The 22,350-nt window shown below is 35.0% G+C and overlaps 4 protein-coding genes and 1 non-coding gene across 8 annotated transcripts in view; 3 read left to right on the top strand and 2 right to left on the bottom strand.

The window, feature by feature from the left end:
- LOC127845726 (uncharacterized) overlaps window positions 1-22,350 on the top strand; it is a 251,690-nt gene that overhangs the window by 31,427 nt on the left and 197,913 nt on the right. The gene's annotated exons all lie outside the window — the stretch shown is intronic.
- The window catches only part of LOC127845729 (mitochondrial calcium uniporter regulator 1-like), a 276,089-nt gene that overhangs the window by 96,433 nt on the left and 157,306 nt on the right, over window positions 1-22,350 (bottom strand). The window lies entirely within an intron of this gene.
- LOC127845723 (ryncolin-2-like) overlaps window positions 1-22,350 on the bottom strand; it is a 265,737-nt gene that overhangs the window by 173,685 nt on the left and 69,702 nt on the right. The window lies entirely within an intron of this gene.
- On the top strand, window positions 1,316-1,405 carry Trnay-gua (transfer RNA tyrosine (anticodon GUA)). Its single transcript is given in 2 exon segments — window positions 1,316-1,352; window positions 1,370-1,405. It is a non-coding gene; the product is annotated as a tRNA-Tyr (tRNA).
- LOC127845724 (uncharacterized) overlaps window positions 17,923-22,350 on the top strand; it is a 265,031-nt gene continuing 260,603 nt past the window's right edge. The window contains exons 1-3 of one of the 3 annotated variants that reach the window (XM_052376829.1): window positions 17,923-18,190; window positions 21,807-21,944; window positions 22,288-22,350. The exon at window positions 22,288-22,350 is cut by the window's right edge and continues 57 nt beyond it. In XM_052376829.1, coding sequence (XP_052232789.1) covers window positions 18,016-18,190; window positions 21,807-21,944; window positions 22,288-22,350 — 376 coding nt within the window. In that variant the 5' untranslated portion in view covers window positions 17,923-18,015. The remainder of the gene's footprint in view (window positions 18,191-21,806; window positions 21,945-22,287) is intronic. The other 2 variants (XM_052376830.1, XM_052376828.1) reach the window with 2 other exon arrangements.

The following is a 22,350-nucleotide window of genomic DNA, read 5'->3' as shown; positions in this document are numbered from 1 at the left end:
ATGCGCAAAGGTTGATCTCCGTTGCACATTGAAGACATACGGGCAACAGAAGGATTTTGTTTCCTTTATGCGTTAAAAGATCTGTCCAGTCCAATCACGCATTTTTTGCAATTATTTTTAAGGAAGAAAGTTGTTAGGATTGACGAGAAAAAGAGTGGCGATTTTCTTGACGATGATGTGGATTTATACTATTTTGAGGTAAAAATGAATTCATTCGTTTCTATGGGAAAACCTCTTTTGTTTTCTTGTTCCGATATTTTAAATATTAATCGCACCATATGAACTTAAGATATACTTACAATTTGTATTATATCAAACACATGGTTTACACCATTTAATATCACAAACGGCAATTTTACACGGAAAATGATCTTGATAGATACCGATATTGTGTTATTAGGTTTATTAAAATGTTCCGTTCGCCGCGTTTAAAACCTCCGTTAGCGTAAACGTCGACATTGTGTACGCCCACGTAATTGCTGAAGTTAACTGGGTTTAAGTGAGGTTCGTTGGACACTTACTTCCAATGTTGCGTTGTTTGCATGTTTCCATATTGGGAGCAACTTTCAACTTACCTCATTAAAACCCTGTAAGCTCCTGTTTACGCATGTACCCTTGGATAAATGAAGTTATGTTAAAATAATGTCATCCTTAATTCGTAAGTTTGGAATCCGGCTCGCAGGTTAATTCTTTATATGATTAGTGTGTGTTTTTCATATTCCCGATGATGATTATCATGATGTATCACCTAAACTGTGCCGTGTGGTTGCACTGTCAATGTAACATTGGTGTATAAGAAAGTTTAATAAATTTGTAACAAGCAGCATATTTTATTCTATCTTCAGCATAATCCATCTTCATTACAATATGCATGACTTATTATAATGCAATATGGTATGATGAAATAATAAAAAGTCCACATTAAATATTAACGTATTGATATGAAAAAACGAAAATGCGATAACAATATGCAAATATGTAAAATTCACGCTAGTAGCTTTGGAAACTATTCTGAGCAATACAATGGCTAGAACACCCGGAATAATATAACCTAAGGGAATAATCCGAAAAACATGCGAAAATATTGAATGCTAGATTCCATAATGTAATATAACGCGCGCCAAACAAAGGGAGACTACACGTGTCATGCAATGTACCGAGAAGTAAAGAGTTAACAATGTAGTATTGCAAACGTCGAATTTGACATTGATGTATAGCGTTCATCTGCTTTTCATATTGCGCTATACGTATAGCATTGTTACGTTCGGGACGATCAAGACGTACGTTATTGTAAACGTCCATATTAATACACATCCCCGCGATAGCTCAGTTGGTAGAGCGGAGGACTGTAGTGGTTTGACCAATGGTCATCCTTAGGTCGCTGGTTCAAATCCGGCTCGCGGGACTTCTTTTCTTCCTTTTTTACCTTGCGTAAAAAATAAAGTCTTCATTTTCCTTGTACCTTATACGTCTCCTAAATAAACAACAAACACAACGATTTAAATTGAAAATACAGCTTGTATTTTGCTTTCTATGCGTACGACCAGATGACACATTTATAATGTATGACAATAAACAAATGTGAGCAATTCACATTTTGATATAAATTTCATAACTCATACATTAAATAACGCTCATATAGTTTACACACAAAAATCAACAAACAGACTATATTTCTGCAGATAAGCATTTTCATGAGAAAATTTGTCAATATTTTATATTCAATACAATATTAAGAAAATTAATAATAAAACGTGTTTTCTGGTTCGTATCGCAATGCCGAATGGCTATTCCACGAGCACATTTACCCGCCGAAACAATACACTGAGCGACCCCTACAGGAGACTTTCTTATGCAAAGGAAAATAATTTTCCTCTAATTCGCTGTGCTCAAACTAGGAAAATTATATTAACCGCATGCTATTTAAGAAATAATATTTTCTATCATGGTTTGTTGTCGAATAACCCACAATAAGGAGTATAGATGCGTAGGAATTAAATCACGAGTGCGAAGCACGAGTGATTTGATAACACGCATCTATACAACTTACTGTGGGTTATTCGACAACAAACCATCATAGAAAAATATTATTTCAATTCTAACACGATTCTGATTGATTTGGTTCAAACTTTAGGACGTGAACTATATTTTTCAATACTCCGCCCTTCTTAGTACAAAGTTCACTATTTAGTGACGTCATTGAATTGTACAAACATATGACGTAATTTTCATTCATAAATTTTTTGCAAATGACGTCACTTTCATTGAAAACAACAATCGTAGAAACTTAATGACGTCACGTTTATTGATGCTACTGAAAAGCTGACATGCTATAAATGTTTTCTGAATTACGTTTCCTAACAAATAACATTCGTTGTAGGCGTGGTTATGCCACTTATCACCAAATATATAATTTGTTGTTTCATTACATTTATATACATGCTACATTTATTAAATTTCTTTTAGAGCGGGTTTTAGCACGTGCATTTTACCGCAATATTTTCTTTATTTATTCGGAACTATTTTCGAAACATTAAGCTCCGCCCATAAGTTATTGCAAATTAACTCACACTTCTGTGTCTATAGAAAACAAGTCGCGTGCTGTGTTAGAATAAGAGACAACATCAATATGTCCACACGGGTTTTTCATTGTGTATTAACCCATTTATGCCTAGTTGACTCTCCCATCCTTCTAAATTGGATCAATTTATTTCCAAAATTAGGGATGTTTAGTATACTTATTTCTATATTTAGAATATTTCTTACAGAAATTCCTATAAGCAAACAGCGTAGACCCGGATGAGACGCCGCATCATGCGAGTCATGAAAGTCCTTTTTTCAGGACGCTAGGCATAAATGGGTTAACAATCCACCATGAGGCAACAAGTTTAAATGCACCATTGACTTTCACTTCGTGTGTCCTGTATCCTTACCATGTTAAAATCACATTGTGGTAATCTTAATCACCTTCAATGGTACAATGCTGCATACAAAACTGAACATTTGTTTTGCCTAGTCAGCCGATACAAAATGTAACAGATTCTTTAAAAACTGACTTTCAACAACATTAAGAAGTAAGGTATTATGTAAGCTATGCCTTAAAAAGCAAACGTGCATGAACGTGCGTCATCAACACGTGTCTTCACTCCGCGGTTGTTATTTCTCAGTTAATTCGTAAAAAAAACTCGATGAGTAAACTTAACTTTATTTTAGCACTGGAACATATTAAATGCATCAGGGTGATTTTTATTTTGCCCCCAAGAAATTCGACCGACAGAAAAAGAAAAAATATATTTAATTATATTGTTAATATAATATAACATATAATCTAAGGTGAGCGAAAAGAGCACAATACAAATATCTTGCACATATGAATTGAGATTTTCTGCCGAATACGTTTAAACAAAATATATGGGGTTTTCTCTTTGAAAAGGTTTATGCATGTGCGTATTGTGTCGTCCCGGATTAGCCTGTGAAGTCCGCACAGGCTAATAAAGGACGACACTTTCCGCATAAAAAAGAATGTTCTTATATAGAGAATTTCTTTTTTTATATACTACAAAAGCGGAAAGTGTCGTCCTTGATTAGCCTGTGTGGACTGCACATGTTGCTCTTGGACGACACTTTATGCACATGCATTAAACACCTTTTGACAGCGGCTCATATTTGACGCAATAATGTCATCTTAATACAAGCTGATCAGTTTGTCCATAACTTTTATAATCGATTGTTACGAAGTGCACTCTGCTTGTGTAATTGATTTGTTACGAAGTGCTCTCTACTTGTGTAATTGATTGTTACGAAGTGCCCTCTGCTTGTGTAATTGATTGTTACGAAGTTCCCTCAACTTGTGTAATTGATTGTTACGAAGTGCCCTCTGCTTGTGTAATTGATTGTTACGAAGTGCCCTCTGCTAGTGTAATTGATTTGTTACGAAGTGCTATCTACTTGTGTAATTGATTGTTACGAAGTGCCCTCTGCTTGTGTAATTGATTGTTACGAAGTTCCCTCAACTTGTGTAATTGATTGTTACGAAGTGCCCTCTGCTTGTGTAATTGATTGTTACGAAGTGCCCTCTGCTTGTGTAATTGATTATTACGAAGTACTCTCTACTTTTTAATTGATTTTTACGAAGTGCCCTCTACATATGTAAATGATTGTTACGAAGTGTCCTCTACGTGTGTAAATGATTGTTACACCTGTAAGAAAACCAGATATGAAACTGTGTATCTGGCTATAATAAAACGAACTGATACCTTAGTATTATGTTATACTTTTACTGTTAAAAAAAACAATACACGGTCTATGCCTGTAAATATTTAAGTCATATTACGTTTTTAGTTTGGGGAAATACTTCAAACAACTTATTTTTGTAAGGTTGCCCATTACAGATAAAGCAGTCAGGAGCAAAACGGAGACTTCGTTTCGTTTATATGTATGATGTATATTGCTTAAAATCTATCTTGCAAAAATTATATAAGTTTTTCAAAACAAAAAACTTACCACAACGTATTTATCCACTTTATTAATATTACGTTAATGATAGTAGAGTATAATATATGTCGATGTATTGTAGCATAATTACGTAAATAATTGATTAACTAATACCATACGAACAAAAAATACAACTCACGCAACCACAAACCATGCCAACTATTAACGTCTTGGGCTGTCATATTTTGTCAAGTTATGTATTGCAAACGTACAATTTAGAGTTGTTTTCTTTTCAAGATGTATTCGCTAAATGTTTACAATTAAGCTGTACAGTTCATGACTGCATTAAAATTGTTTGTCGAATTTGACACTTTGACAGATATAAAACGATTTATCAATTTCAGCTTAATTTAAATAACAAATTATAGAGAATAGATTTGTTGTATCTGTGCACACTGTGTGTTATTATGGTTATCATACTGAATTAACATTATTTGTATGCTCGCTGCACTCATTTTTTGTCTAAGCTTTTTTATCAGTTTTTTTTAAATTGTTCATTGTAATGTTGAAACTGATAGTCATACTGATATTCAAGAAGAAGAGAATGATATTATTAATGAGATAAAAGAAGAAGACGACGACGAAGAAGAAAAATATGATGAATATGTTAATGATGCTGGTGCTTCTTGTTCTAATGCTGATATTGATGAATCGACTTAAAAATCTACGCAAGTTTCGTTTCAATGGTCATTATACGTAAATTTGTAAAAGACTATGAACAATTGATTTATTGAATATATTAATTTCAAATGCACTTTCTTATACATTTAAAAAGCAATCGTATTGTCTAACATAGCATGTGCATTAATTTATTGATCCTTCATGCCAAACATTCAATGAGAATAATGCTTAATTTAATAATTGGCAATACTTTTAAACTCAAAGAATGAGGCGTAATAAAATAGTTGGCACAAAAGATACTAATTGGCATATAAACAAACCACTGATAATAACGTATAATATTATCATTGGTAATTTTATATAATAATTGACATTAATACAAATTACTAAAAAAAAAAGCTGAATATGATAGTTCGCAGCAATGTAAAACACGAAAACATAAAGCTTCAGATAATACTTGGCACACATATAAAACGCGAACAATAACGCTTAAGATAATAATTAACACTTATTCAAAACAGGGAGAATAACGCTTAAGATAATTATTGATTCTTATACAAAAATGGGAGAATAACGCTTAAGATAATAATAATACTTATTCAAAACAGGGAGAATAACGCTTACGATAATGATATAATACAAAAGTGGGAGAATAACGCTTAATAATTGGCACAATGAAAATTACTTTTAAGATAATATAAAAGAATAAATATTTACTTACTAAAGTATATTGCTGTCTCAGTGAAATTTCACATTGTTGAAAATCGTGCACATTTTCTTTCAAGTGAGAAATGCTGAATTATGAGGGATTGCGCAATTTTTTAAAGGCTGTTTTAAGTTTCTTCGTTTGAATTGAACTTAACCCATTTATGCCTAGCGTCTCGAAAAAAGGCCTTGGCAAACAGCATGATGCGGCGTCTCATTAGGGTCTGTAAGAAATATTCTAAATATAGAAATAAATATACTAGACATCCCTAATTTTGGAAATAAATTGATCCAATTTAGAAGGATGGGAGAGTCCACTAGGCATAAATGGGTTAAGAAGGATCGTCTTTTATTTATTGTCCTCATCATAAGGTTTGAGATATATGTTTCGTCGAATAATGTATAGGCAAATCGATGTGCTCTTTCTTTGAGTACAAAGACATAGTTTCAAAAATGCTCTATTTAATTGTAACAACATACTTTGAACGTATCTGTTGTTGTTTTTTTTATTTATACGTGTGTTTGTTTTAATAATTATATTTAGCCGGAAAAATGCAAATCGCTTTGAGAAATTAAACTAGTCATCAGTATAATTGATGTTAATTGATCATTATTATGACGTGTGACAAGGTCACAAGGCAGTAAATATGCGGGCTGTTCGGTTTTTTGGGTCCGCTATGAATGTCAATAAACAATCATCGCAAAATGTATACCTAGTCCGTGTTTTATTATTGCATAAACTGGAGAACGTCTGGTCAACTAATAAATGTTTGCGTGGTATATCAGCTGTAAATTCGTAATTACGTACGCAGTACAAATAGGCTTAGGAATTAGCATAAACAAGCGAAGACTTGTGTTCTTGTTCCGTTTTTATTTTCAATATAAATCCGTGTTATTGCTTTTTTGGATCAAGCATTTTGTTAACCATTGACTTTGCATCAGCGATAAACAACCATATTTATTAAGTGCAATTGTGTTGATATCATCAAAATCTACAAAGGATACACATATGTGTTTAGTGTTTTTGAGGAATATTTTCATAGTTTAACGGATCAACGGTTGAAATGTGTGTTGTTTAAATGTGCATTAATAAACCGCAGGTATACATTACATAATGAGTGTTATTTATATGTTTGGTTGATTTGTTTGTTCCTTCGTTAAACTTTGACAGGCATTGAAAGTGTTTTATTCTTTCAATTTTAGCATACGCCAAATATAAATAGGAGTCAAATATAAGCATGGTGCAGCCTACATAGACTGATACTTTTATATTAGACAACTTATTATATATTGGCCCGCAAAAGCTCATCATGTCTTGACAGCATGTCGCGTGCAAGATCAATTGTCCTATCTCTAAGGTCAACGACTCACTTAATTAAGGTAAATACTTTAATATCGCCCCAGTGGTGCAATAAGGTACCATGTGCCTTCTAGTTTCAATGTCACATGGTACCTTTTTGCACCAATGGGGCAATAGGGAGGCGGAAAACTACAGCGGGCGAGGCATGGTCAGGGGTGATAACCCCAAAAAAGGGTTAGGGTAAGGGTTAGGATTAGGGGTCGGGTTAGGGTTAGGGTTGGGTTTAGGCTAACCCAAACCCTAACCCGACCCCTAACACTAACCCAAACCCTAACCTTAACCCTCTAACCCCCCCTTGCGCAATACCATACCATGCCTCGACAGTTGTAGTTTTCCGCCTCCCTTGATATGGTCATTGCATCAGTACAGCTTGTGCTGACTGTAACTTTATTGGAAGTGGAAACTAACTTTGAACATCGTTTCATTGTGTATATGATCAAATAATATACTAGTGTTGCCATTACAAACAGAAAATAAGAAAATCCATACACGTAACAATATGTAATTACCGAGAATTATCACAATGTCGTTAGCGCCTAGATATTCATCATCATCAAAAACGTGCGCGAAATCACAGATGCTGTTTAAGTCTGCCTCGGTGAAACAAATCTGTCTTGTAGTACAAGACGATTAACACATTCAGAGCGCATTAAACACGAAATCCATTGTGTTTTTTGTCAACAGAACAATGCGCTGTGTAATTTTACTGCGGCGATGTTGTAGGTTTCGGATATAATTGATTTCGGAATAAGATAGTGACGTCGGAAACAGATATACAGAATATATCAAGGACTTGACAGATTGTTAGCGATAGTATTCCTGAACATTATGTTTGTGTTCATTATTCTCTCCTTGATGTTCAATATTTATTGTTTCATTATTTTCTGAGAACTAAAATATTCCTGGATATTTACTTGTTGACGAGTATCTTGATCTACCACTGATTTTTTGATAGGACGAATAGACATTTTCGTGTTGGTTTAATTTAGTTTTTCTAGAATATATGTTTATATATGGCAATTTGGGAATGCCATTATGATTTGTATTTACTATTTTGGAAATAGTTTTTGATAGTATTATATGTTCCACTTGTTTTAACAAGTTTAATCTAAATAATTGGTAGTTTACACATAAACCACGTTTTAAAAATTGTGTTGTTTATCCAGTTGAAAAACGGAACCAAAATTGTTGACGTACGTATTTTGAAAATTTCACAAAATTTCCAATTTTGTTCTTGTTTTCTCTTGGATAAAACATATTTAAGCATTGTATTGACTATGTTTGCCAGAATGTAAACGTACTGCAAAAATAGATCAAAATAAAGACTGCGAAAATCAAGTATGTACACCGAGTGACTTTTCGAAGGCAGGTCTTTCTTTCCAATTACTAATAACAAAAGACACTATTCGTGTGATAAACCAATTGTAAATTAATCAAATTTATAAATATCAAGTTAATAAACATTCACAAGAATGGAAGCATCAAGTGTTTGGCTTCGAGTTGGATACATCGTCGTTGCAATATGTAGTGTGACGTCTCTCCCGTCTCCATTAACAAATGACGTCATCGTTGGAAGACCGACTGGTAAGTTTGAGCACTGCAATTATTCAATCGATTAAAGCATGAATTATTTAATAGACTGGGGCTTAGATAATGATTTTTTGGTATTTATTGTTGTGTCTTTGACAAGTTTACACATGAGCTGCCCCGTGACAAAACATTAACAGTGTCCAAAATACTTTGTGTATTATTATATTTTTAATAATGTATAGTTATTCATTATGCAACTATTTATTTAATTATTGTTTTTATTTCACATTATATATATATATATATATATTATCAACAAGACAACAACACTTGAAAATATTCATTTGTACGACACGTTTTATGCATGTTCAGCCTTTGTTTACATTGTATTTAAAGAAATAAACTTAACTTATTAAATACTAACAACAACACGTTTCTGTTGCAGGTCATTGTAACCCGATCTGTTCGTGCCAGATGGACGGCGTGTATTACAGCGAAGGGGAGCGATGGGCGCGTCCGGAGAACCCGTGCACCGTGTATCGATGTGGCAAGGACGGATTCTTTGAGATTGCGGAGCAGTGTACGTACAAAGGGGCATAGTGTCACGAATATACTTATAATCTGACTAAACGTTAAGTTGATAATTATTTATTCTTTCAAACTTTTCCATCAATTAGGTGTTCATTTTGAGATATTTTAAGTCCGACTTAAGCCCGATTTTGAGGATGAATATGTGCATATTTTTTAGCTAAGATTTGTGATTCTCGACAATCAGCTGAAAGAAAACTAAATCTAATCGTTAGAGTTGAGCGAAAGAATATTCCTGATATTGGTTCAACATATTAGCTAGGTCAGTTGGTAGAGCGATGGACTTCTTATCCGAGGATCGCTGGTTCGATTCCCGACTCCGCAACATCACGTGTGTGTTGATTGGTTTTGATAATATATATACGGACATATTCCCAATAGTTCTGTTTAGAGTATGGCAATGTTCATTTACTCTCGTATTATGACATCTTAGAGCAGATAACGCAGGTGTTTGCAGGTTTTACCCTACCGAACACTGCTTTTACAATGCTTTTACAGAAGGAAACTCGCGTATAGGTCATCCCGCTAAGAAATTTCGCAGCGAGTAAATTCGAGATAATAAGCGAATATTAATACGAAATAAACGCTAATTAATACTTTCTTGCAGATATGGCTTTAAAGTCAGCGGCATTCAACAAATTTATACAAGAAATACAGAGTATAGAACTGCGAAAAATACCTTTATCGGCATGGCGTCGCCATCTTGACTATCACGTGATTACCCGCAATGTAGAGTAAATGTTATCTAGCTTTTGCCATTAACAAAATTGTTTTACGAAGGCAATTAGTTTGATTTTCTAAGAACGTTTTTTCACTTAAAATATTGACTTAAAATGGAGATAGAAAAATTCACAGCATACAGTCATCGAACACAAGTTTCTATGTGAAAATTGTAAGAATGAGAAACATCAATGTTAATTATCTTATCAATTTCGTATGCAGACATCTTACTACATCCGGGCTTTTTTACAACATTTTACACTTAACCGAGAAGACGTCTTTTCAATTTACAGTTGTCAGCCGATAGACAAAACATAAACCAAAAATTATTTCCAACGTTGTTTTGTATAAGAACAGTCCGGTGAATTGTTATAATTTGTACCCCAATGTGATACTCGTGGAAACTTATTGATGCTGATGTGTTCCTGTATAGTTTGTAGGCATGTTTTTAAGTGTTAACAATGCATTAAAAGATGTCAGAACAATTAATTTCCACGTAAAGGTCGATGTTTTTTGTGAGATATTGTCATTTATTTTCTTATATTTTTACTGCTTTTAAAGAGTCCTTGTTTATCGCGTTGTGTTTTTTTTTATAAATATAATCGAACATACAGCCAGCAAGGAATATTAGAACAAAATTGAATATCATTTTGTAATGCAGACACATAAGAATAATACTTCATTTGAGGAAAGGCGTTGTTAAAATTAAATGCGTTTTTGTGTGCTTTTAACAGTAAGCCCGTCCGAAGGCATTTTTATTTTAGAACACCTTAAATTTAGAATTAGTATATACTCGTTGTTTCAATGATTTTTGCCCAGCTAATACAACAATTTCATACAAAAACAGACATTAATGCGATTATTTACCGTATGTTTTCTACAGTGTGTCCGTTTAAAGGCGAGTGTAAACCCCAGAACACCACGTGGAAGGAGTCGTGTAACACGTTCAAGTGTGTGTCTCTGCTGGGGAATGTTCACTACACCCTACATGAAGCTGGTAATGTTGAACTAAGGCTGTCATGTACATATGAGCCGCGCTCTGTGAAAACGTGGCTTAACCCATTTATGCCTAGTGGACTCTCCCGTCCTTCTAAATTGGATCAATTTATTTCCAAAATAAGGGATGTCTAGTATACTTATTTCTATATTTAGAATTTTTCTTACAGAAAATCCCTAAAAGCAAACAGCGCAGACCCTGATGAGACGCCGCATTATGCGGCGTCTCATTTGGGTCTACGCTGTTTGCAATGTCCTTTTGTCAGGACGCTAGGCATAAATGGGTTAATATCCTTTTGGACAAATGACCCAAATGAATCGTTATTAATTAATGCTTATTCTACTTTGAAGCGTTCGCGTTTTATACGCTTTCAAACAATTTGTACATTAATCATCTTCTTGATTTAGGCTAACAGTTTATTTAGTTAAACAATTAGTTTATTTAGTTAAACAATTAAGAGTTATGTGATTAGAAGTATAATGCCACAATTCCTGATTTCGATTAAAAAATTAAATAAAATGTTAAGAACACACTCAATTAAAACGCCTCGCGCATATTTCTTTTTTTACACAATACATTATTTAAATATTATAAGTTTTTTAACGAGTCATCAGAATTTGAGACAGAACACATAACGCGCTTTAGTACTTATTTAAGTGGTATTCAAAAATCCAAATTACTTCCAATAACTTTGTTTTTCCTTAGAGTATATATATAACGTAAGTCAATAAGCCAAATAATTTCACGTACATATACTTTTATTGTTCACTTATTTAAAGGATGCACAGACGCAGAAGGCCAGTGCCATGCAGTTGGCGAGAGGATTACGCATGCGTGTGACGTGATGGAATGTCAAATAACTAATGGCACTTTGAAGATGAATAAAGTGCAAACCGGTAAATATGTGCAAGTACCTGTGATATATATGAGCCGTGTTCTGTGAAAATGGGGTTTAATGCATGTGCGTGAAGTGTCGTCCAAGATTAGCCTGTGCAGTCCGCAGGGACGACACTTTCCGCCTAAACTGGATTTTTGCTAAGAAGAGACTTTCTGTAAACGAAAAATACCATAAATGCGTAAAGTTTTACCCCTGATTAGCCTGTGCGGACTGCCAATCCTTATCTATAACGACACGTCAAGCACTTGCATTAAACCCCCTTTTCACAGAGCACGGTCCATATTTAGTGTTATTCATTCAGTTTTTCTTTGTGTTTGCCAAATTTGCGGATGCTGTAATGGTATAACAGTTATCGATGGTCGGTGACTATTTTGCAAGTTTAACGTACAGTGAGTTTATGCGTTCATCAATGGGAACAACACACACGTCGATGCTGGAACAACGTGCAAAACATACCAGGCGGTATTTGACTTCTAACGATTGCTCTCTGAGATCCGAATCGCTGGTTATTATTATAAGGTATAAAACAACGCGTAGCACACGTAGATTGCATTAGGTTATTTTTCAACTTTGTTACTTCAATATGAATTCTGACACACTTTGCGACATGCCCGTCGACATGGGCATCAAAGTTGTTTACCCGCCCTTTATGAGTTTTGCATACTAATAAAATAATATAGCTATGTAAGCGTTTAATAAAAGTTAATCGGAGCGGTCTACACGCGTGACAATCCTCTGTTTCTATTAAATGCAAATAATTAACTTCTTGTTTATGCAGCAATAACCTAAAATGGAACGGAATTTATAAGTTTTTTTTTATATCTTGTTTTTTTTTAAATCATCAGGTTTTTATGTGAACATGAACATTACGTCAATTCTCTCGACATTTGTAATTGCTGAATAAATACTGATTCCACCAATCTAAACTGTTCTTATAAAATATTAAAAACATGTGTTTGTAATTATGAGCATACGCAAAGTTAATCACATTGGTGTTTCATTTCAATTGTTTAGGGTGTTCCGTGGACGGAAAATGCAAACCCACAGGAGCCTTCTGGCATGAGGGGTGTACGGTCTATACCTGTGACGTCATGGAGGACCAAGCTGCAGCGAAGGCTTTGCACAATGGTATAAATTGTTTTAAACATCATGCTATACTAAATATGTGTTTATTTGCTTGATTTAATAGTACTAAGACACCAGACACTATGATTATTACACTACTTTGGTCTGGAATCGAATTATTATAAAGACAGTGGTGCGTTAAAGCTGTGCGTGCACTTTTTGTGAGCACAAAACGACACTTATTTCAAACTCATTTCAGAGATAATGCTCTGGCCAGAGGGTCAGTATGCTTTGTTTAAACCCAAAACGGGATGTCCAACTGATTTGCAAGGTGTATGGCAAGAATCAAACTGGAAACATTTCGGCGCAGGCGCAAACGTGTTTCCGGTCGAAACATTTTTGGCGGGAAATTATACTCCGACGTTCGCTGAACATGAGTTTTGTGTTCACGGTGTGTCTACGGCCACGTCGATGGTTCCACGCTACAAGACATACTGGGAACCTGGCAGCTACTGCATTTTTAGGAGTGGCGGATATTGTCCAAGAGGTAAAAAACTAAATGGTAGACACAAAATGTTCACATTGTTCTGACATTCCTTTCGGTTTGTTCACGTGATATTGTCAAGTAATTTTACCACTTTATTATATTTCTGGAGAACTTGTTCATGGCTTAACTATGTAATTATTATTAGGATTTGCATACTTACTCTGTATACTAGCACGAATGACGTTCTTCTTCAATCCCTATATCTAGAAAAAAGCATGACCTATCGGTTTTCGGAAAAACTCGCGTCAAATAATTGTATGTGCGTCTTACCACATAAAACAATAGTTTTCATATGCGTGTATGTAAACTTACACAGCATTTAAGGACGGCTTTATCAAAATATATTGTTTATAGACAAAAAAAGCAGGGTTCACAGACGTCTTAATTTAAATCCAATGTTACGGACACTAATGCAGGATTCAAAGACGGCTACATCAAAATCCACGACAAGGACAATAATCTTGGCATCACTACTTCGGAAGAGTGGCAGTTACCGGATGGTGAATACAGTTCGGACAAAGGACTGAATTTCTGTTGCCGTGACGACGGCATGGTTCTGTCAGATATTACTCTGCCTAAGGAGACTGGATTCGTCCTCTTTCCGGAACACGGCTCGACTGAATGTCAGAATGTGAAAGGTATTGAAAGACTGTCAATTTTATTGGCGAATACAATCAGTAAATATTAACATATTCTCATATTTGAATACAATATTTTTTTCAAATGAATGTGATTGACATAATTGAGTTTACTTTCGGAGAATGTCCTTAAAATATTCGGTGTAAGTAGAATATTTGGAGTCTATGTATTACTGACACAAAATGGATATTAGATTAATTAAAACTAACACTATTAATACATTTGTAACCATTCCTACAAAAAAACGTCGAACTTGATAATATACTGCTTTACCAATAACAGTGGCAGTGAATAGCTGCAATTAAATATCCGTACTTCTCTCTCTCTCTCTCTCTCTCTCTGTCCTCCGCTCGCTCGGAGCCTCTCTCTCTCGCGCTCTCAGCTCGCGGCTGCGCGCGCTCGCGCTCGCCGTCTCGCGCGCTCTGCGCGCGCGCGCGCGCGCGCTCGCCGCGCGCGCGCGCGCGTCGCGCGCGCGCGCGCGCGCCGCGGCGCCGGCGATAGAGAGAGAGAGAGATAGATATAGTATAGAATATATTATAATATATATATATAGATCTATATAATAGATAGATGATATATATAATATAGTATATATATATATATATATATATATATCTATATATATATATATCTTACTCATTTGTAAATATACGCTTAAGATCAACATTCAACACAACTGTGGTTTTACTGTTTCAAATAAATTACATTTGTAAATCGGTTTTATGCTAATTTGCGAAATAGATATACTTAGACAGTCGAATGATTATGAATTGCTGGTGGTTTTAATAAGCTGAATGAATTGAAACATTTTTATTAAAGTTTGTTCTATTGCTTTACAGGACATTTATACAGTCGTACCTTAAAACATGCATTCACATTTTTACTGAAAGCTCCTTAATTTTTCAATAAGCAAATATATGCATATATGTACATTTTGTATATTAATACCATGCTGTAATAACATATACGCCCCTTTTGCCATAACCTATTCGCGATGGTGATGTTATATAATTGTATACATGGCATATATGTTCATTAAAACATCTTTGTTCATACGAAATCCAGCAAATTCTTAAGAAGCGTGTTGGTTAAACACTTTTTCCAAAAACTGATTATTTGCGGCAGAGACATTAACACGTGTTAATAATTTGTAAACATAAAATGATCGCTCGATTCAATCGAAAGCCTTAGGCTTTTAACAAAACACTCTGCTGTCCGTTTTAATGAATTAACCAGTACTAAGTGTTCTCGGACAGATTACGAAAATGCTTCCTTGGTGCAGATCGAAATAATATGAACATCGGTCTGGAAAATGGGCCTTAATGCATGTGCCTAAATTGTCGTCCCAGATTTATCAATACAGTCCGCACTAGCTAATCAGGGATGACACTTTCCACCTCAACTTTATTTTTGAAACGAAGAGACTAACTTTAAACGAAAACTAGCATACACACGCACAATTTCGTCCCTTATAAGCCTGTGCCAACTGAACATGCTAATTAGGGGTGACACTGTCCGTCTAAACTTGATTGTGGCTTAGAAGAGACTCATTTAAACGAAAACTACCATTCAAGCGCTCAATGTCGTCCCCGATTAGTCTGTATGGACTCCATACGCGAATCTGGGACGACACTATACTGCCATGCATTTAGCCCCATTTCCCAGATTGAGACTCATATAACACGAACACTCAAACAGGTCTTGTCAGCACCAAGCTCGCTCTGATGTTCAACCGCGGTGCAGGCTGGACGCACGAGAAAACGGGCAGTGTGCCGGCATCGGAAACGACAGGGGAGGATCTCACGCTGTTCTACTGTGTTTACAAGCCTATGGAATGTGGTATGTTTTTTTGATGTTCAACTGTGTTTACAAACCCAATGGGGTATGTTTCCGTAGCAATATCGTTGTATAACCTCACTGTTTATTGTTATACTGGACTGTTATACATGAATCATTATTATTTTATTTACTGTTTGAAAGATTTAATTGATGTTAAAATTTATTTTTACAATATCAACATTACGTTATCAGTATATCATTTAAGCATAACAATTATTATATTATTATTCAATTACATTGAACCTCTCTTAAATGTGTTCGCCTTTATCTATGTGGCTAAAATACGATAGATCCAACTAAGAGTTTATGGACCGGGTACTATTTTATGATATGGACCGCGCATGCAACGAATTGACGTTAAACGTCCTCGCCCGCAGTGCACACGTCTAGCTGGCACAGTGGTAGCGCTAAAATATCATTCAAACTGAACAAATATTTGGTTACAAAAATATTAAAAAAGATTATTTTAATATAACAGTTAATATCAAAAGTGTTCTGACATTTAACCTGTTTTGTATTACAAATTACTTCGAGAGTTATGATTTTTGTCCATATGTGACAGTGCTGAAAAATATGTAATTATAATCTGGCTGTACACAAGGTGATACAATATAACAAATGGGCCTCGTTCCGAGAAAACGGGGCTTAATGCACGAGCGTAAAATGTCGTCCCATCCTGGCCCGTGCAGTCCGCACACGATTATCAGGGATTAAACCTTTCGCTTTAAATGTATGTTTCGTGTATAGAAATTTTATTCTTATCGAAACTCCAGTAAAGTTGGAAAGTGTCATTCCTGATTAGCCTGTGTGGACTGCACAGGCTAATCTGGGATGACACTAAACGCACATGCATTAAGCCCCGTATTCACATAGCGAGGCTCAAATAAAAACAGTGTTGGCTCAATAGTTATAAGCTAGGCAGCAACACTTTATATAAATCTCAGCCTTCGTGTTTGGTCTGTAGACACTCTTAGGGCTAACTGGCTGGTCACTGTTTTCTCAAAGGTATATCCTATGTTGTACTACAGGTATTAAAATCCAGTCCATCATCAAATAAGTGTATACATTTAGAAAATTCATAAATTGTTTAAGCCAACGTAAAAGAACGTTCTCTTTGCCGTTTGTAGACAGGTATGGTTCTGAAAATAAAATAAGCTGTTAAACAGTTTAACTTCATAACGTAAATACGGATAAATCTGATATTTCCCAGGGCTATGTCTGTAAATAAGAACACAATGCATGTCAAATAAATTTAAATTGATATATTTAATTAGACATTATCTTATTGGCCTACTATATGCGTAATATGCTTGTATAACTCTACAGACCAAGCGTTGCAATAGCTAATTAAGTTATGTTTTTGCACTCTAACTGTTGAAGACTGGTCGTTACGTTCCGATTGCAGTGTCATCTGTCGTGTCGGTATTTTACCATTTGTATTGTATTTCTTGATTAATTATAGTATGCTCATTTAACCCTTTCAGTGCGGGAACCGAATTTTAAAGGCCTTTGCAAACAGTTTGGATCCAGATGAGACGCCACAAAACGTGGCGTCTCATCTGAATCCAAACTGTTTGCTATTCTGATAGTATTCTTTGAAAAAAAAATGAAGAAAATGCTTATTTTACAAATTCAGCAGACGACATTTTAGCAGACGACAAATTTCCCAGCATGCAAAGGGTTAATATGAATGCTGCTAGGATACGCCCATTAGATCAACAATTACGACAACGCCTTTTACAGCAATAAATCATGTTAGCTGTTTTGGATTATTTCTAAATATGAAACATAACACTTGTTCTGTTTTAGTGTTTTCTTAATTTGATATAAATCAGCACGTGCGCGGATTTCACAGACGGTTTTGACGTTAAGCGTCCCGTTGATATTTCAAACCTGTCTGCAAAACCAACTTGATTTACTCGCACAACTAATGCTTAACACTAAAAAGAGATAAAGCGAATATAATATTCTTATTAGGAAATTAGGAATATTGTGCTTCGAATTAAGGTAAAATGACGATAAAAGCATTTGTTTTTTGTTTAGTTTGTTTAGTTTCTCCTTTGGAAGGTTGCAAAGATAACGTGACGGGTGAGCTGATAGCATTGGATACCGAGAAGGAGGTGAACTGCATCCTAAAGAGATGCAGGAAAGTGCAGGGGGTCAATGTCCTTGAAATCGTGTCGGGAGGTAAGTTAGGGATTCTTTACATTATTTGTAATTAAACTGTAGCTAATTGTTGAGAAAATCAATGACAGAAACGTAATTTTGAAAAGTGAACGTAAAAGCAATATCAAACAATGTGTGCTACCATATCTCTTTGGTATAAGAGGTATTTAGCACAAGCACTAGGATCAAGTGCGATTGTTATTTCTAAGATTGTGTTCACTTACTTGAAATGAGTATTGGTAAATATGCTCATCGACGCAGTAATTCTTCAAAGTTTCGGTATGTATGACTATTTACAATGTTAACTTCTCGTGTATTAGAAGTACATCCGTCTAAAGTGAATGTTCGCTTAGAAGTGAATACCTTTAAATGAAAAATACAACAAGATAAGTATTGGTGCAAAGCATCAAAGGGCGTCGGGAATTTCAGTGTAAAAGGCACTCAATGAAGTTACATGGAACGATTTTTTTTACTGTAAATATTAATATATTAGCCAATTATTTTAAACAAAATTGAAAAAGATACTGGTATAACCATTATCTATGATTTTGTGTTATAACCCCCAAATAACCATTATTTATGATGTTGTGTTATAACCCCAAAATAACCATTATATATGATTTTGTTTTGTAACTCCCAAATATTTCATTGTTCATTTTATTTACATTGGTTTCCCTTTTTTACTGGTGCAGTTTTCATTATAGGGATAATACACGTTTTCGAAGACATGATCATCTGCGGGCGCTCGAAAAATTTTGAGAGCGCCCGCAGATGATCATGTCCGAGAAAATGTGTATTTTCGCTATTATTGCATAAACAAATCACACATACCAAAATAAATTAAAATATCATTGAAAACAATGTTTTGTTCATTCGACATCGACAAAATAATTCGATTATTTCAATACAGTTCAAAGTTGTGTTTTACATATGCCTCACTCGGTCATCATCCGAAATGACGAGGCTTTACCTTCGGATAGGCAGTTTACGATCTAAAATGTGTTTAAGCAGTGGATTAATGCAAAGTTGAAATGCAGCCGCGCAAACTAAGAAATGAGGAATTGTTTTGGAATTTACACCAGGATCGTTTAAGATACATAATCACTTAAATTTACAGCATAGTCCTTTGAAAGTGTTGAGTAAATAACCTTAACTTCATTGACGTTGCCAATACAATAAAGTTGTTGTCAAGAAAGTGCAGATGGTATAAGTTGAAAAGTGGATTGAAATAGTCATTGCCATTATCCCTGCATGCATGAGGAAACTGGTGCTTATTCAGTTCCCCATTTATGCTTGGAAAGTCGTCGAACGCCGTCGTCGAAGGCTGGAGAAGGGAAGTAACTGCGTGTGGACCAGATTATGGATATGAAAAACACATAACAGGGCTTGAACGGCACGTGAATCGCCTTGTTAATGCACGATTTCTTCCGTTCAAGCCCTCCTTTTGTCAAGTTTCTGCACCCCACCAGAGGGCATTAAAGATAGAGTTTATGCAATAATAATGGAACACAACTGTGTAGGTTTTAAAAAATATGCTTCATCTTGTAAGCGTAATTTCATATTTTTCTCAACTTCAAGGGGAAGTGATTCTGAACTTATTCTTACGTTGCTCGTTTACGATAGGGGTTGAGTACTCATTGATATGAAAACACTGTAAAAGTTTGGAAAAAAAATTGAATGAAAACTGTAAATTGTATAAAGAAGCTGCATTTCACAATACTTTGAAATTCAGTAAAAGATCATAATAGATTTATTGCTCCGATATTCATCATTTTCTATAGGGTTCGAGTAATAATGATATAAAAAACACTTAACAAGTTTGGAAGGATTCGGACGAAAGTTGTGAAATCTTTTAAACAAGTGGAAATTGTTTATTTTGTCAAATTTAATAGAAACAATTCTGCACTTATTGTTCCGATGTTTCTCATTTAAAATGAGGTAAAAATGCTCATTGATATGAAAACACTGTACGTTTGAAAAGAAAAAATGTTGACATAATCACCTAACCAAGCAGTTTTTCACTTTTATTTTTAAATTCATGTAGACATAATTCTGGACTTAAGGTCCGATATTGCTCATATAGAGTTTGGGTTGGGTCCTCATTGATAAAAAGCCTGTGAAAGTTAGGGAACAATCGGATGAGAATTTTGGACTTCGAACAAGGATTTCAAAATGTCTCAAATTCTAAGGAAGATAACTATGGACGTAATGGTCGGATAATGCTTAAGGGCCCATACCACCTGGATAGTAATACGTGTCGCGCTTCGCGCTCTATATGTGGTTCTTAAAAAAACCTCCGAGGAGTGCTTGACTCTAGAGAAACGGGTTGCTGGGATACAGTTCCTCCTTGATAAGCGGCTGCTTCCTGTATCGCAACTTATTGTTACAATCAATAATACGTGTCGCGCTTCGCGCTCTGTATGTGGTAGGGATAGGCCTATGATAGACAACTATAAAAATACATGGATAATAAATGTGTTGTTTGCATTTATTTTTTATATAAAAACACGTGTATTTTTTATTTGATATTTAAGTGATGTAAGAAATTTTAATTAACGTTGTCACCACGTTGCATCCATTAAATTTAATAAAAATGTCCAAACTGAACTATTTCGGCTGACATTTACTTATGTTCTGCTATTTGGTGAAGTTGTGTATAGCGATCGTTATTAATAATAACTTATTATATGTCTATTAATAAACTAATACATTGTACGTTTTCGTACCTCTACGCCTTCCAATAAATTTGCTTGCGCGATAGGTCGTCCAATATCGTACTACATTGATTCTCCACTAAATAAGAAAATTAGAAAAGCCAAAAAATAAATAAATTTGATTATGTTTTGTTTTTATACAAAACATCATTTGTTTTTGTACAAAACCAGAAAGTATTGCGTATTTGCCCAGTCCCTGTGATCTTTCCCCTTTGATCAGTTGTGGATCAGTTATTAATTAAAACAATAAGCTTTGCATTATTGGCAATACATGTTGTAATAAATGTAATAGGCACAAATGCAGTACTTATTTACAATAATTTACACAAAAAATCACCACTATGCAAGATATTCTTAAAACAAAAATATATTTATTGATCCGTAAAATAACTTCTCCTCCCATAAGCGAAACAAAATGCATTACATACTAGTCGCCGCCCTCCATGGCGACGCCAATAAAGGCGGAACGTGAACACGCTAATCTGTGGCGAAACTTTACGCGCATGCATTAAGCCGGGTTTTCAACGAGCGCGTCACATAATGCACACTGTGATAACGGTTTGGATGGAGTGTAGTCGCAACGTGTGTGATATGCTGTAGAAGAAGATGCAACAGGAATATTGATATGGTCAGAGCGCTGCGCTTACCTGTTGAATGCACCAGGTCGCCGGGGTGTATTGGATATGGTGTCTGCCTAGCGACCGCGTGGTCATAATTTCGACGTGGGAGCGTTTTTTAGAATTCCCTCAAATGCACCAAGTACTGGTTATTACGCAGCAATCGAGCTAATATAAATAGGTTTAAACTTAAATTACTGTTTAAAAATAATAAATATGCTTCAAATCCACACTTGTCTTTTTCAATGAATACATATTTTTAAACATTCAAACTATACACCACTAATGCAACAATTTACATTTAAGGCTGCAAAGCGGGCGGACAGTGCGTTCCAGAGGGCAATACTACGACCGTGTTCACAGGCGAAGCATGTGCAAAACAATTTTGCAAGAGGCAGTCGAATGATTCTGTGGCAACATTTGTCTTGGAGGACCTTAGCAAAGGTAGGACTATGCATTATGTATTGTTTATTAAAATTTCCTGTAAAGTAATTTTAAAGCCTAAGTCCCTGAAATTCTAAGTAACAATAACCTTTGCTTCAAGCGTTTATAATGGTAATTAAACTTTATTAAACGTAACAATGTGATCATAATATAATATAATCACATAAGGTTATTAATAACCTTTGTAATGTTTGGTTTTATGGAATTTTGGAAGGTGTGCCGCTGAAACTATTGTGTAAGTGACATTAGATTTTACTTTTGACAAAAAGTGATATTGTCATACTCTTGAATGTATCTGAATATGGTTATCAAATCCAATGATTTTCGAATGTTATTTTCACAGGCTGTCGAGATGGCGATGCTTGTGAAGATATTGGGAGTGAAATCATTAGAGGGTGCTACACAC

This window comes from Dreissena polymorpha, chromosome 9 (assembly GCF_020536995.1).
Source record: "Dreissena polymorpha isolate Duluth1 chromosome 9, UMN_Dpol_1.0, whole genome shotgun sequence".
Classification (NCBI taxonomy): domain Eukaryota; kingdom Metazoa; phylum Mollusca; class Bivalvia; order Myida; family Dreissenidae; genus Dreissena; species Dreissena polymorpha.
This window is presented reverse-complemented; position numbering and strand designations above follow the sequence as displayed.